General features: G+C 42.7%; 1 protein-coding gene across 7 annotated transcripts in view; it reads left to right on the forward strand.

Annotated features, from left to right (window-relative positions):
• Window positions 1–15,267, forward strand: part of ATP11B (ATPase phospholipid transporting 11B (putative)) — an 83,869-nt gene that overhangs the window by 25,782 nt on the left and 42,820 nt on the right. For all 7 annotated transcript variants that reach the window (XR_015949916.1, XM_035134137.3, XM_035134138.3 and 4 more), the window contains exons 4-14: window positions 1,608–1,688; window positions 3,990–4,097; window positions 4,333–4,461; window positions 5,406–5,509; window positions 6,246–6,293; window positions 8,760–8,824; window positions 10,752–10,833; window positions 11,688–11,838; window positions 12,707–12,904; window positions 13,736–13,894; window positions 14,680–14,855. Coding sequence is in view for 6 of the 7 variants with exons in the window: in XM_035134137.3 (XP_034990028.1) it covers window positions 1,608–1,688; window positions 3,990–4,097; window positions 4,333–4,461; window positions 5,406–5,509; window positions 6,246–6,293; window positions 8,760–8,824; window positions 10,752–10,833; window positions 11,688–11,838; window positions 12,707–12,904; window positions 13,736–13,894; window positions 14,680–14,855 (1,301 nt within the window). In the remaining variant the exon portion in view is untranslated. The remainder of the gene's footprint in view (window positions 1–1,607; window positions 1,689–3,989; window positions 4,098–4,332; window positions 4,462–5,405; window positions 5,510–6,245; window positions 6,294–8,759; window positions 8,825–10,751; window positions 10,834–11,687; window positions 11,839–12,706; window positions 12,905–13,735; window positions 13,895–14,679; window positions 14,856–15,267) is intronic.

The following is a 15,267-nucleotide window of genomic DNA, read 5'->3' on the forward strand; positions in this document are numbered from 1 at the left end:
GTGAGTGGGTGGGAAATAACTTAACTGGTGCCACTGTGTGGTTACTTCACTCACTTGCTCACATTATCTCCTGCATGCACCGCACAGTCTTCCAGATGGTTTAGATCAACCACAAGGCAGCACCTCCCATGCCACTGCATGAAAGTGTGACTAAGCTTGTTGTCAAAACAAATACCAAGTGGTACTTAGCTGCAAACTGATACCTAATAAGTAGGCAAGCCTTAAAACTATGGTAGTTCTCTACAAACAAAGCAACTTGGACTACTGTACTTTTAAAAAAACCCCACATATTGGCTCCTTTAAGTGAAACTTCAGTGTGCAAAGTAGATGACAGATTGTCACTACGTTGCCCTAAACTGTTTTTCAGTGAAGATTGGCTATATAGGATGCTAATCCTTGAAATTCCTTCATGATTGTTTGCATAAAATCTCATATTCTAGCTTCCTGGAGATGTGTTAAATCCTCCTTAGAGGTAGGAAGTCTCTTGGATTAATGTTAGTTTCTGAATAATTGCTGTTCTGTTCATTTATTTTCTTGAACACATCCAGCATATCCTGCAAGATGGCGTTTTCTTTCCAGCATGAAAGCAATAAAAGCAGAGCTTGTTCATATTTTCTGCTGCAGTTAGCACAACAGTGGTAATAGGGCAGATTGTGATTGCCTATTTTGCAATAAGAGCAAAGGGAACCTGTTAGTTCGGATTAAGGTACATTGCTAGGCATTGTGCAACTTCAGTCTCTCAATCATGCTGAAATCTTGTTTCACATGTGCCCTTCTCCCAGCAGCTCTGTGAGCAGTCCTCTCTGTGCTGAGAGGGGAAATCTAGGGGGCCACTTTTCAGACCTGTGTCCACTCCTTGTGCTCAGCCTAGACAGATGGAACACCATGTTTTCTTCATTCCCACTCGCTGCTGTCCTAAGGGCTTCTAAAGCCCAACATGACACGGGGGATGAGCCCTGCACTTTTATTGGTACCTGCCTAACGTTCGACCAGGCTTTGCAGCCACTTGGAACCAGCATGCCATTCCCCAAAAATCATGTGGTAGAGGAGAAGAGTTGGGGGTGGGGCAGAGTCGGTGCCAGCCACAAATATTGGCTATCTACCAAGCCCAGCTAAGACTTGTAGAGCCCTGTATTCAGTGTACTATTGTGGCTATAAAGGTAAAGGTAAAGGGGCCCCTGACCATCAGGTCCAGTCGTGTCCGACTCTGGGGTTGCGGCGCTCATCTCGCTCTATAGGCCGAGGGAGCCGGCGTTTGTCCACAGACAGCTTCCAGGTCATGTGGCCAGCATGACAAAGCTGCTTCTGGCGAACCAGAGCAGCGCACGGAAACGCCGTTTACCTTCCCGCCGGAGTGGTCCCTATTTATCTACTTGCACTTTGATGTGCTTTCGAACTGCTAGGTGGGCAGGAGCTGGGACCGAGCAACGGGAGCTCACCCCATTGCAGGGATTTGAACCGCCGACCTTCTGATCAGCAAGCCCTAGACTCTGTGGTTTAACCCACAGCGCCACCTGGGTCCCTTTTGTGGCTATATATTGTGGCTATAGCTTCTCCCAATCTGGGCATGTGCTGACGCTGTCTTCATCTTTGTTTTTCCTCTCCAGCTTATGATAGATACACCTACAAGTCCAATAACCAGTGGATTGCCATTGTTTTTTGTAATAACTGTGACTGCCATAAAGCAGGTAAGGAAACACAGGTGGTTTAGAAGGCACTCGCTTAGGGTGGATGGACATGCTTTGTGCAATACAGAACAGAACATCCCTGTGTTCAGGTTATTTCCCTGTCTTCCAGAATGTGTAGGGAGGGCTGCTTACCTTGTTTTGTGGCGTCACACTGCAAAGCAGTGCTTAACATGATGCCATCCTATACAATCCTGTATGTTGCAGGGGATAAACTTGCTACAAGAATGGCTTATGTGACCTACAATTCTGACCTGAAACATGTCAAATTCATCATCTCTATGCACCAGTGAGTGGAGAATCTTGGGCAGAAATGGACAGTTGTGGAGCAGAGTCCAGATATGAGTTTGTCGTACATGTTCTATGGATTTGTCAGTTCATCTGAGATAGAATAGGAGGTGGTTTGTATGTAATGGAGCTCAGCCAGCCAAGTTCTGGGCACGTCTGCTGCTGTTGCATCTGTTTGGACCTTCATGAAATTTGAGCAGCATTCTACTAGACTCTAGCTTCTAGCTGAAAACAAGTAAATATGTTTTATGTTGCCAATCAGCTGGTCAGCCTAGGGTTATTTTTGTCTCGCTGCCATGCAGTCAGTGACTCGTAGCAACACCCCTAAGTGGGCAGTGACAGACTGACCCCCCCAGTTTTTGTGCGAGGACTTTGTATGTCAGTATGCATCATAAATTCTTATTTTCAGCAGCCTCACACTTACCCGAAGGAGTAAGTTCTTGCATAACAATAGCTTATGCACCGAGAGAAGCTATGCTGTATTTGAAAGCTGTACACATTTTGTTTTTGTTTTTGTGCTTCCCAGTCTCCAGGCCTATTGTAATTGCCTTGTCACAGCCTGTCACTGCCTTGCATTCAGTCAAGTTAGTGGTAACTAAGGGAAGGCCAGAAACCTGTGGCTTCCTCTAGACTCTCATGACCCTTCTCCAGGCATGCCTACAGGATTTCTCACACCAGCTCTGTCTTCTTTGGGAACATTTCTGTAATACACATGCTGGCCATAAATATGGCAAAAATCACTTGAGTGTGTCTTGAAGGCGGCATTAACTCTATTTGACAATGTAGTGGGAGATTCCACATGAGCTGAACAGCAACACCTAGCAGATTATCCCATTAATGGATAGGACCTGTCCCATTTGTAGAGAACATGTGTCATAATGGCATGTCTGCAGGCAGGTGCTGTGATGGAGATTCTAATAAGTTTATGAGGCTATCTATGTCACCATCTTGCCTAGTGAATTTGAGTTGCATACAACCAATACATAATACTGCTTATTTCCCCCTTCTTTTTCTATCCCAAGTCAGTCTTCTCAGCCCAGCTATCACAAAGTCAGCTGAACAGTTCACAAAACACAATTTAAAGCGGAAACAACACCTTACCTAGAGCCAATTGGGCTGCCAGTTGCTGATCCTTGTTCTTGGCTTGATATGTTATACAGGTGACTCCCCATTTACGTGGGGGGTTACAGTCTGGACTCCTATGCACATAGAATAGCATAAAATGGAGAGCACCCCTGGAAAAGTCCTCAAGGAGGGGCAGTGGGGCTTCGTTGAACTGCTCACCCCCCCCCTACAGCTGGTGTGCAGGGTAGCAGCAGCTGCAGCTTCCCTATGTGTCAGCTGAGGAAGCCCTGGTTCCCCACCCCAGCTCGCTCAGCTGATGTGCAGGAACCTTTGACGTGCGTTAGCAGGACTGGTCAACCAAGCACCGCTGTCCCTCCATATTGCACAAACAAAAGCCACGGTTCATCTCACGTGAGCCAAAGGGACAGCAGAGCTTTTTCAACCAGCCTAGCTGATGCGCAGGAAAGAAACTTACCTGCATGCATCAGCTGAGCAACCTCAACAAGCCTCTGGCTCACTCTCCAGAGTCTGAAAAGGAGCTCCTCTTCGGGCTTTGGTGACAGCCTTCACGTGAGCTTGCAGGGGCAGCGGGACTTACTCAGCTGACACACAGGGAAGCTATGGCTGTTGCTGTGTACCCCAGATGTCAGCTCTTAGGCTGAGCAGCTGCACAAGCCCTGTGAGGATACCCTGCCTGGAGTCCAAAGAGGACGTCCTCTTCGAGCTCTGGGGAGGGTCTGTTTGTGAGCCAGGCAGACTCCCCAGGATGCTCCCCATTTCCAGTTCCCCAGCACTGCTCGTGTGCACAATTGCGAGCAAATAGAATGTGCATAAATTGGGAGTTGCCTGTAGTTATCTGCAAATTGGTCACATAGGTGCTCTTTCTTAGGCAGTTATGTGTATTGTTGGCTCCCCCCCCCCCCAAAAAAATGCTTCTTTGCATCTTTCCAGGGCTATGAAGATTGGTTACGCCATAAAGCAGACAATGAAGTGAATGGAGCTCCAGTGTATGTTGTTCGCAGCGGTGGCCTTGTAAAAACAAGATCAAAGAATATTCGGGTATGTGTGTGAGTGGTGCAAAATGATTTTGAACATTTCAAAAGTGTGTGTGCATGTATGTTTATATACATATGTGTGTGTCTGTTTGTTTTTGTGTGTATATACATGCAAATATACATGCAAATTAAAAAGGCAATTCAGACGGCCGTTGCTTTACATAGCGTGTGTTAATGAAAGTTACAAAAATGTTTTTGTGAAGGTGTATTTGAACTGATATTTTTGCCTGTCTTCTCAGGTGGGAGATATTGTCAGAGTAGCCAAAGATGAAACTTTCCCTGTTGATCTCGTACTTCTGTCATCTGACAGAGCAGATGGCTCTTGCCACGTTACTACTGCAAGCTTGGATGGAGAAACTAATCTTAAGGTCTGTTTTCATCACCAAAATTTTGTATACCTTAAGTTAGAAGCAGATTTAGGTTTTGCTTCCTCATAACCAAGATTGATATATTTCAAATCCCCCTTACAGAAAAGGAGAATGTTGAATTCCCCTGGGTGCACCTCAGAATATCAAAATCTCAAAGCATGCTGTTCAAACCAAGGTCTGCATCAGTAGTGACATGACCTGGAGAAAAATGAACCTAATTTCGGTTATACCTGTACACAGCTAAAATAGCAAGTGACAGAACTGCAATTGATGTATGCATTTACAGCATTCTGATTCTGAAATAGTTACTACCAAGTCTGCCCTTGAAAATAATTTTATAACACTCTATAGATAGAAGAATCTGTAAGAAAAGCATGTGCTGTGCTATGTACAAAACTGTGTGTGTACTACTGGCGTACCAGAGATGCAAGGCTTATGTGCATGTGATAATGTGTGCATTCTGTACGCATAGGGGTCAGCAACTTGAGGGGATGGCTGTACCGCCTAAGATTGATCTTCTGTATTTGCTCATCAGTCAGAAACATGCAACTGTTTTATCAAGTGGTGTGCATGTAAATCAGCTGATAAGCCTGTCATCTGCATTGCTCTGCTAAATGATGAGAAATCTAAACACTTTGGATTTCTGAACAGATACAGCACAGTACAGCTGACTGATTTTTTGAAAGGTAGTATGCACATTTTGGCAAGTTAGCACTTGAAAAATCGTTGTTTATGTTCACTCAGTGTTGCTTTGGGAGCTGACGATGTACTGGAAAATTTAAGATGCGGTTTGGAGACTTAGTTGGTATCTTAACTGGACAGTTCTTTTTAATGTGTGGATATATGTGTCTGTAAATTGCAAGCCTATGTGTTTCTAGCACTTGCACAATATGCTGCTCATTATTGCCAAATTGAACCTGCGTAATTATTTCTTTTTATTTCAGACGCATGTTGCAGTCCCCGAAACAGCAATATTGCAGTCAGTTGCCAATCTGGACAAACTTGTAGCTGTTATAGAATGTCAGCAACCAGAAGCAGATCTATACAGGTGTCATTTTTAAAAACATAATTCCCCCCCCCCCCGAGTGTTTGTAGTGTTCTAAGGATTAGATGGTTTTGCAGGAAACTTCTAGAAATTCTCGTTTTTATGTGAATGCATGAGCTACTTAAATCTGTAAGTACTAGCAGAGAACCTTGCAGTGACGGTGCATGCATAACACTCCTGACTGAAACATCCACTTTTCAGCATTTGGAACAAATCTCTGCAACATTCTGGAATCCTTCACAAACCAGGAGGATTTCTTTGTCAGGTCACAGGAGCGGGGTTATTGGTTTGTTTTATTATGTATTTTGTTTCCATTTTGTATTTATTTTATTTTTTGGTCAGCTGCCCTATGATCTTCAGATGAAGGGTGGTATAATATAATAATAATAATTTATTATTTATACCCCGCCCATCTGGCCGGGTTCCCCCAGCCACTCTGGGCGGCTTCCAACAAAATATTAAAATACAGAAATCCATCAAACATTAAAAGCTTCCCTAAACAGGGCTGCCTTGAGATGCCTTCTAAAGGTCTGGTAATTGTTGTTCTCTTTGACCTCTGGTGGGAGGGCATTCCACAGGGTGGGTGCCACTACCGAGAAGGCCCTCTGCCTGGTTCCCTGTATACAATTTTTATAAATTTAATAAATAAATAATCTTCCTTCTATGGCATAGTTGTTCCTGACTCTCAGAGCTGGAGTAGAAGAAATATGTCTTTCTGACACATTAATCTCTCTTGCAGATTTGTTGGACGAATAACAATAAGTCAACAAATTGAGGAAATAGTACGGTAAGCCAAGCATTGGTAAAGGTCATGTGATTTGCTTTGAATTTAAGCAGCATGTGTTTTCAGCAGGACTCCATAGCTTGTGAACCACCAAGCTGGGGACAATCCATCAGCCACCGGGGACTCAGTAAATGGGGATGGCTTGAAGCTCAGTGATAAAGCACCTAATTTGCACATAAGACTTTCCAGATTCAGTGCCTCGCATCTCCTGTTCATAGCAATGCTTTGTAAAGGCATCTTCCTGAGGCCTTGGTGAAGTACTGCCAGTACAAAATACTGTGCGAAATGAGCCAAGGACCTGACTCTGTATGGGACAATTTTGTGTTTTTGCTGCCTGCCTGGGACTGCCAAGATCAGACATAGGTGTGGCTGCTGGATCATGGAGGCATGAGCTGCAGTTCCTTAACTGGGGTTGAGTTAATTAAAAAAAAACAAAAAACCTCTAATTTATGCTAAGCCCATTCAGTTTGGTTACATGACCTGGCAATCTCATGTAAGTTAAGCTTGAAAAAGGGGTGTTGCAACTGTATTTTAAAGACTCGTTTTTCCTCTTCCACACTTAGGCCAGACTCCTGAATGGAGATTGGCTCTGGCATACTTTATGCTAGCATTATTTAACCTATTGTAACTTATGTTGGCTTCCCACTTTTAGGATTGCTCCCTAATTTCCTTCTTTTGTGCTATTTGAAAAAAATGGTGTATTTATTGAAACCACCAATCTTCTTTGACAGGTATTCATAATTAAAACCCACAAAAACACTGCTGGATCAGACCGTAGGTCTATTTTAGTCTAGCATCCTACTTCCTCAATATTTTGATGGCATTTTTATGAGAAAATGACCGTCTTAATTGTGTAGCAGAGAACGTTCAGGTAGTTCGTAAAGAATTTGCTTCCTTATTCCAGAGCTTGTTTTGCTAGCACATAAATGCTTGTAGGGGGTGTGCCAACTTCAGTTCCAGTGCTTCTTACATAATTTCTGACAGCTAATTAGGCTTTCTTTGTAGCAGAAACTGTGACGAGGTAGACTATTTCCTGCACTTAGCAATGCCATGAACTGCTGCATCCCAGCTTGACCAGTTTGGAGTGAACTAACTTGCAAAGCCAGTTTTTATTTCTTGCTGATAAGATCCATTAATCATGTCAATCCTTTAAGAATATGTATCTCTCTCGCACATATATACTGATCCTGAATTTTCAGATTTCTTATAGAAACTGTTTCCCCCTAAGTAGACTGCCCCACTGTCAGATGAAATGTGATCTAATGCAATTGATTGTTCCCCTATTTATGCCTAAACGGCTTGGTTTCTGTGGACAGTCAATTAGAGAGGTTTCTGGCGTGCACCATGCTTCTCCCCTAAAGTAGCTTACAAACAAGTCCTTGCACCAACATTTCCCCATAACATTTCCCCATATCTTTCCTCTCTGGGGTGATAGCTTTGGGAAAGAGACTGACAGCACTCATCTGGGTGGTGGCCTTATTTGACCGAGGGCCTCCATTGACTTGACTCTCCTGGAGTCATAACACGTCCTTAAATACTGGTACAGTAGCTGCTGGAACAGCAGGAGTTTCAAGCACCCCAGGGGTACCTTGTTAAGATTAACTGCAGGAGTTGGAGTTGTTACTCTTATCCTTGCAGTAAAAAATAACACAGAACTGTAATTTTACAAGTTCAACCTCCTGTTTGCAAAGGGAAATGAAATTGAGAGTTGCCCAAGTTTTGCGTCTTGTTAAATGGTAGGATAATAATGACGTTCTAAAAGAAACACAAGCCGCTACAGCCACTGTTCAGTGGTGTGAGCATTACATGCAGATGCTACACTTGCCACAGGTACAAATAATCCTCCCGGAGTTACTGCAGGAATTTTTGAAATGTGCAGATAATTAATGTTGCTTGTATTTATTGAAACCAAACGTTCTTTAGTTCTTAGATGCGCACAGTAGAATTAAAAGTCCTTCGGGATCATGCTATAAGTCCGTTTTAGTTTAGCATTTTATTTCTCCAGTGGCCAGTCAGATGCCTGCAGGATGCTTGGAAACTAGATTTGAGGATCAACAGCAGTAGGGGACTGCTGTATTTAATGGCCTCTACACCTGATAGAGTCCATAATAGTGTTAATATGTCTATCAAGGGCAGTCTTCCATTAACTTGTCCAAGCCCCTTTTATGAACAAGCTATCTTAACTGCAGTGTATATCTCCTCCCACTCCCCCCCCCCATTCCAGCTTCTGTTTTGAGTTACTTTAGGCAAAATAGAAATGTTACCTGTTCTGTTTGGCTCTTGACTGTTACCAAGGATGAAATGTCACGCATAGCTCTCTTCACCTTGAATGAACCTTAGCTTTATCCCTGTAGTATATCCTCATTTTGTGCAAGTTGCATTTTGGAATTGGTGGAGTGGACATCTAAGCAAATGGCTATTGATATATTGTGTTCAGTCAACATAAAAATTGACCTCTTTCTTTTTCAGACCTCTTGGACCCGAAAGTCTCTTACTTCGTGGAGCAAGATTGAAAAACACCAAAGAAATTTTTGGTTTGTAACCACATAAGTATTTCACGAATTGCTCAAAGATTCTTGAGCCAGGTTCCCCAGAATGTAGTTATCTCTTGAGCGTCAGTCAGAGGGGGACACCTTGGTGTACCTTGAATCATCTTCCCACTCTCCCTTTGACTAGGCCACTGGCGTTGCCATTCGCCAGCATAGCCTGAGTAATCAGGGTGGTGTAAGGGCCCTCATCCATAATTATTAATGAACAGTTTCTGCAGTCTGCTAAAATAGTCACAGACTAAATGTGCTGCAGAAACCGAGCAGACCCATCAACCAGAAATGCAGTTACCAGCCCCCCAAAGCCTTCTTTTAGAATAAAATGTCTGTCTGGCTTCTAAAAACTAACAGAAAGGTTGGAGTTGGTCCCTCGGGAAAGGAGTTCCACAGACTTCCTGCCATTGCTAAGATGGCCTTGTCCCAGGTACCACTGTTCTGCCAACCATACTTTGACTCGGTGGGTGAACACAGAGCAGAGCCCCTTGGGGAAAGATAGTTTGATGTATCCTAGACACAAACAATATAGGGCTTTTAAAGAGCATAAGCAGCACTTGGAATTGGACTCTGAAACCAACTGAAAGTCAATGAAGATGTTGCAAAACCAGCATATCTCCATTTGGAATGCCTTAATTAATACCCTGGTGGTTATATGCTTGGCCAGCTGTTTCCCCCCAAGCACGTTTCAAAGAGTGAAAAAGCTGATGCAGTTTTGTGGAGCATTTGACTTAGGTGGCTATTACAGTGGAACCTCGGTTTATGAACACCTTGGTTTACGAATTTTCGGTTTATGAACGCTGCGGACCCATCTGGAACGGATTAATTCACTTTCCATTACTTTCAATGGGAAAGTTCGCTTCAGTTTATGAATGCTTCAGTTTATGAACAGACTTCCGGAACCAATTACACCCATGCTTCGGGTTAAGTACGCTTCAGGTTGAGTACTCCACTTTCCATTACTTTCAATGGGAAAGTTCGCTTCAGTTTATGAACATACTTCCGGAACCAATTGTGTTCATAAACCGAGGTACCACTGTACTTTCAAAGCAGATTTCAAGTGCAACTGCATAAGGCTTTGGGGTGGGTTGCAGCAATTTAAAATACAATATTAAAAACAGTTGAAAACAAATGGCTGTCACAAGAGTAGGCTGGGTCCTAAAAAATCTCTTTGTGGTTATAAGCCTGAGTAAAGAAGTCCATCTTCAGTGTACAACGCAAACTGCTTAATGAAAATGCTAGACACAGCTCTTCGGGGAGGAAATTCCACAACTGAAAACTTTATGGTTAAAGGGTTTCACATACCCCTTGTATAATGGACATTAACACAGACTTCAAAAAAAGGACTTCACAATAGGACTTAAATTGGCTGTGTTTGGACATAACTTTGTACAAGGCAGGCCTATTTTCCCCTTCTGGCATGACCATGAGAAGAGCAGAGGCTGCTTCTTCCATTTTTGCATCACTGTTCAGCATAAGCAATGGTTAATCCAACAATTAGTTGAAATAAAACAGCTTCATAAACAATGGTTAGCAGTTGGTTTTTCCCTAACCATAGTGAGTGACAGTTTGTCCATAGTTTGGAATTGCAAAACGGGCTGCAGTTAAATTAAAACAGAAGCAACAACTCTCAAACTCCTCCTTACAGCTGTACCGGTGTTGGGGAGGCAGTGATGGTAACAGGGAGTGTACAACCCCGGGGCTCACTGCAGCTAGTTCTCATGACGCTAAGCTGGGATTTAGCTTTGTATCTGAACAAGCCCACAGTTTCTCATAACAGAGTACCGGTATTGCTACAAATCTAATATTTCTTGTATGGCTTTGCACTGGCAGTCACAACGATAAAAATAGCACTCTGCTTTTTTAATAATCAGCCCATGCTGCAGATACCAAGTCTAAACATCGATTTTGTTTGTTGTAGGTGTTGCAGTGTATACAGGAATGGAGACGAAGATGGCATTAAATTACAAGAGTAAATCACAGAAACGATCAGCAGTAGAAAAGTATGTGTCCTGCAGATTTTCACTAACGAAAATTGTAATGCTTTAAAAGTTCTCATCGGGTATTATAAGATGCAAAACTGGAAGTTTTAAGTGCTAATTTTCAGGGGAATGGAAGAATAATCCTATTGTAACCTCTTAAGTTTTTGAAGAGAACTGAGGTGTCATGCTGGAAAATGACAAGAGAATTGGGCCTTCTATAATTGACATGAAGACAGGAGTGCCTGGTGTGCTCTGGTCCTTGGGGTCACGAAGAGTCGGACACGACTAAACAACAACAACAATATTTGACATAGTCCAGAGTATTCTAAGACTGATCAACCGTGTCTACTTGCCCTTCACTCTCCAAGGATTTGCTTTGTTGCACTTTCTGCTTAATGAGCCTGTCCTTCCAAACTCCCCCATAGCCATATTGTCTTTCCAGTCCCTTTCCTACCTAGGTTGGGAACAGGATTTCTCCTCCTGACTTTGCATACCCTGTTCAGCATAGGGAAGGACAGTGTTCTTGCGCAACCAGAGATGGTTAGAAACAGGAGGGGAACATAAGCTGAACGGTTCATTCTTTCTTCTGTCCTGAGCAAGATAATCTTCCTCTGCTGTGGGCAATTTTGATCTCTGGCTACAAACTAGAAGGTCATATTCATGCAAAGACCAAATCACCCTCTTATTTTTCAACTGGAGTTGCTTTTATCTCCATCCACAAACATGCATGGGGATGTGTTTTTGGACCAATGTATGGTTGTGTTTAAATTGTGCCCAGTCTTCCATGCTCGCTAATGAAGCTTTTTTCACAGGGTTATTGCCATCCTGTGGATATTTGTGCATTAAATTGGCACCCACCAATTTTGTTTCCTTAGGTCTATGAATTCCTTTTTGATTATCTATCTAATAATCCTCCTCTTTGAAGCAATCTTGAGTACAATATTGAAATATGCCTGGCAGTCTGAAGAAAAGTGGCATGAGCCTTGGTATAACCAGCAAACTGATCAAGAAAGAAACAGTAGCAAGGTACTGTGTAAAATTATGTGCACATTCTAGGTGATTCCCCCCTCCCCGTGCTGCCTTGCCTAGTAGTACTAGAGGGATGTAGTCATGCTGGTTAGATGGTTACTTGCTCAGAGATTGCTTCTCTTCGCTTCTAGGGAGCAGTGCCAGAATGAAAGTTTCCCAAGTGTGAGAAACATCCTGTTGCTATAAGCCATTCTGGCATTGGTTTGTGCATGCACTAGCCAAGTCTACAGACGTATATTAGCCTATGAAGTTAGTACTGCAAAAGGATTTCCTAGAAAAATAGTGCACTGCATCCTAGGTGGCAGTTTGCAAAGGGTCCAGTATTTTATAGCAGAGGTATATTTTATGATGTGGCACAGTGGTTAGGCTTACATTGCAGGGAATTGAGTTCTGTTCCTGACTGAACCACAACAAAGCATATTGGGTCATCTTGGTTCTATCGCTTTCTCTCAGGCTAACTGACCTCATAGGGTTGTTTTGTGGATAAAAGATTTGGAGCGCGGGGGGGGGGGGGGGAGTGACCATGGATAGTCATCCCAGTTCAAAGCTTTCATATCAACCCAAACAGAAAGGTTAGCTTTTAGAAGAGGCACCCCCAAACTTCGGCCCTCCAGATTCTTTGAGACTACAATTCCCATCTTCCCCGACCACTGGTCCTGTTAGCTAGGGATCATGGGAGTTGTAGGCCAAAACATCTGGAGGGCCGCAGTTTGGGGGTGCCTGTTTTAGAAGGAGGTGTTTCAGTGTCCAGTTTATAATTAAATGTGACTAAAGGACAGTGGACATTTTGCAATGATGATTATTTATTCTAAAAAAATACATTTCACTTTCAGTTTGGTGAATACTATTTCTCTTTCTCATTCAGATTCTGAGATTTATTTCAGATTTCCTTGCTTTCCTGGTCCTTTACAACTTCATTATTCCCATTTCACTGTACGTGACTGTTGAGATGCAGAAATTTCTAGGATCTTTTTTTATTGGTTGGGATCTTGACCTCTATCATGAAGAAACAAATGAGAAAGCCCAAGTGAACACTTCAGACCTCAATGAAGAGCTGGGACAGGTATAAAATGGATGTTTCAATATGATTTCCCCCACCCACCCAGGTTCAGAACAGTTTATAATTCCAGTATCTGCTGAATTAATTCTAAAGTTTTATTGATCAGTGATTTTGTGTACTCACCTTGCATTACCTATAAGCAGAGTGATGCACAATTCACACAAGCATGGGAAAGGTGCAGAATTTTGAACTGACATTCATTATCTTAAGGACTTTAATTTTAAAGCTGTTCTCTACCCCTTAGAAAATGTGAAGAAATCTCTGAGACCTGAGACAATTCAGTGGGCTTTTTAGTTGCTGTGGGTGGGGCTTCAATGTGATGCGATAGTGCCTCAATTATTTTTATTACTTACTGACGGAGAACAAATTGTATAGCACATAGTTGCCTCCTGAAGACCCCAGTTTCAAAATTCCAGTACTTCAAATGAAAAGGAAAGGAGGCATTGGAGAGTTCTTCCAACTGGAAGATGGACAGTGGACCAATGGCACGACTCTCTTTAAAACAGTTTTGTACATTCAAAACTTACGCTAACTTTCCATAATGCAGGTTGCAGAAACCAGAAAATTGTGTTATCTTGATGCATGTTTGTGTGTTAGGTCAACAGTGTTGAGCGATTCATGATAGACAAATAAAAGGACTTTTCTACACTGATAGGTGAGAGAGTGGCTTTCCCCCAGCCTTGTGCTATGTAATGGGATTTGAGTACTGCTCTCGGTTCAGCCCTGTGTCCTGCAGACCACATCAACATTTTGTGTGCAGGTGGGGGAACAGACAAATTTGGTGTCACTGCTCTTAAACCTGTTTTCCTTATCTCCCTTCTCAATTTACCATAGGTGGAGTATGTGTTTACAGATAAAACTGGTACATTAACTGAAAATGTGATGCAGTTTCGGGAATGTTCCATTAATGGTATAAAGTACCAAGAGATCAATGGCAAACTGGTTCCAGAAGGGCTGATTGAGGATGTTCCAGATGGAATACAGCCCAGACTGGTAAGATTTTCTCCCGGTTTCAATTGATTAATGTCTCATGTAATATTGTGGTTAAGTAGCTTAACACTCCTCAAGATTGTGTTGCAAAAGGGACTTACTGAAGTGTTCAATAGGAGAATTGAACGATTGTTGGGCAGGGGTTTAGGTGCTTTTTTTGAGGGACAGTGAATTTTTTATATGGAGAGAACAGCCAGGTGATGTGCAGGCTTGCATTTAACAGTGTTCTATAGGACATTTTCTAAGTAAACGTTCATTGGATTGCAGTCATGCATCTTGAGCCTATCCATGTTCTTGCTTGGAAGCAAATCTGATTTCTTGCAGTGGGGCTTTACTCCAAGTGAGTGCTGCATAGGAGTGCAACCTTTGGCAAGAGCATATGCTGTGCATCCTCTTGACTCATTTTTGTGTGAGAGAGACTTCTGGATTTTGTGAAATGTTGCCTTGTGTATTGCCGGGGCTCACACTGCCGCCGCTGCAAAGGATTGGTAGCACCATGTTTGCTGTAAGATGCAGAACCACTATAACCCTGGAGCACTTAGGATATTTTATGATGCCAGGTTGTATTTTCCCAAGGTTTGGCAGTAGGCAGGTACCACAGTCTTAGAGTTCAGGAGAAGAAAGGGATTATGTTGTTTGCTGAGAAATTGCCTCCCTTCCCTTTTGGTCTGAAAGTTCTGCAGGTTCTAGTAACTCCTTTCTTTTAGAGAAGAATAAAAAGAATTGCTTGTCAATTTTGTGTTAACCTGTAATTAATACCATGTTTTGTCTTCATATTTTAAAAACAGACGGAAGAGGAAGAAATCTTCCTGAAAGCTGTTTGTCTCTGTCACACAGTGCAGATTAATAATGACCAAACTGACGGCATTTGTGACAGTCCTTGGCGTAGCAATGGCATAACCTCTCAGCTGGAATACTATGCCTCCTCCCCAGATGAAAAGGCTTTAGTCGAAGCTGCCCGCAGGTGAGGATTAGAAGCCAAGGTTCTGTGCATTATTTAGCAGGCAAAAATGGTAATGCTGGAGAAGCTGAAACTTGCATCGTTTGTCCCGTTGAGTCCGGAAGTGCAGCGGAAGAGCAAGGAGAGTGTTGAAACAAGCTTTTTGCCTTTCCTTGATTTAGCTCATAAAGCAAGTGTAGCTATTGGAGTGCCAGTTGGTCATGGTAGAGAGCATGACTTTCTTTAACATCTCATGGGGCCCCTGGAGCAGCTGTGCATAATAATAATAATAATAATAATAATAATAATAATAATAATATAAATTTATACCCCGCGCATTTGGCTGGGTTTCCCCAGCCACTCTGGGCGGCCTCCAACAGAACACTAAAATACAGTAATCTATTAAACATTGAAAGCTTCCCTAAACAGGGCTGCC

This window comes from Zootoca vivipara, chromosome 5, assembly GCF_965207765.1.
Source record: "Zootoca vivipara chromosome 5, rZooViv2.hap1.1, whole genome shotgun sequence".
Lineage (NCBI taxonomy): Eukaryota > Metazoa > Chordata > Lepidosauria > Squamata > Lacertidae > Zootoca > Zootoca vivipara.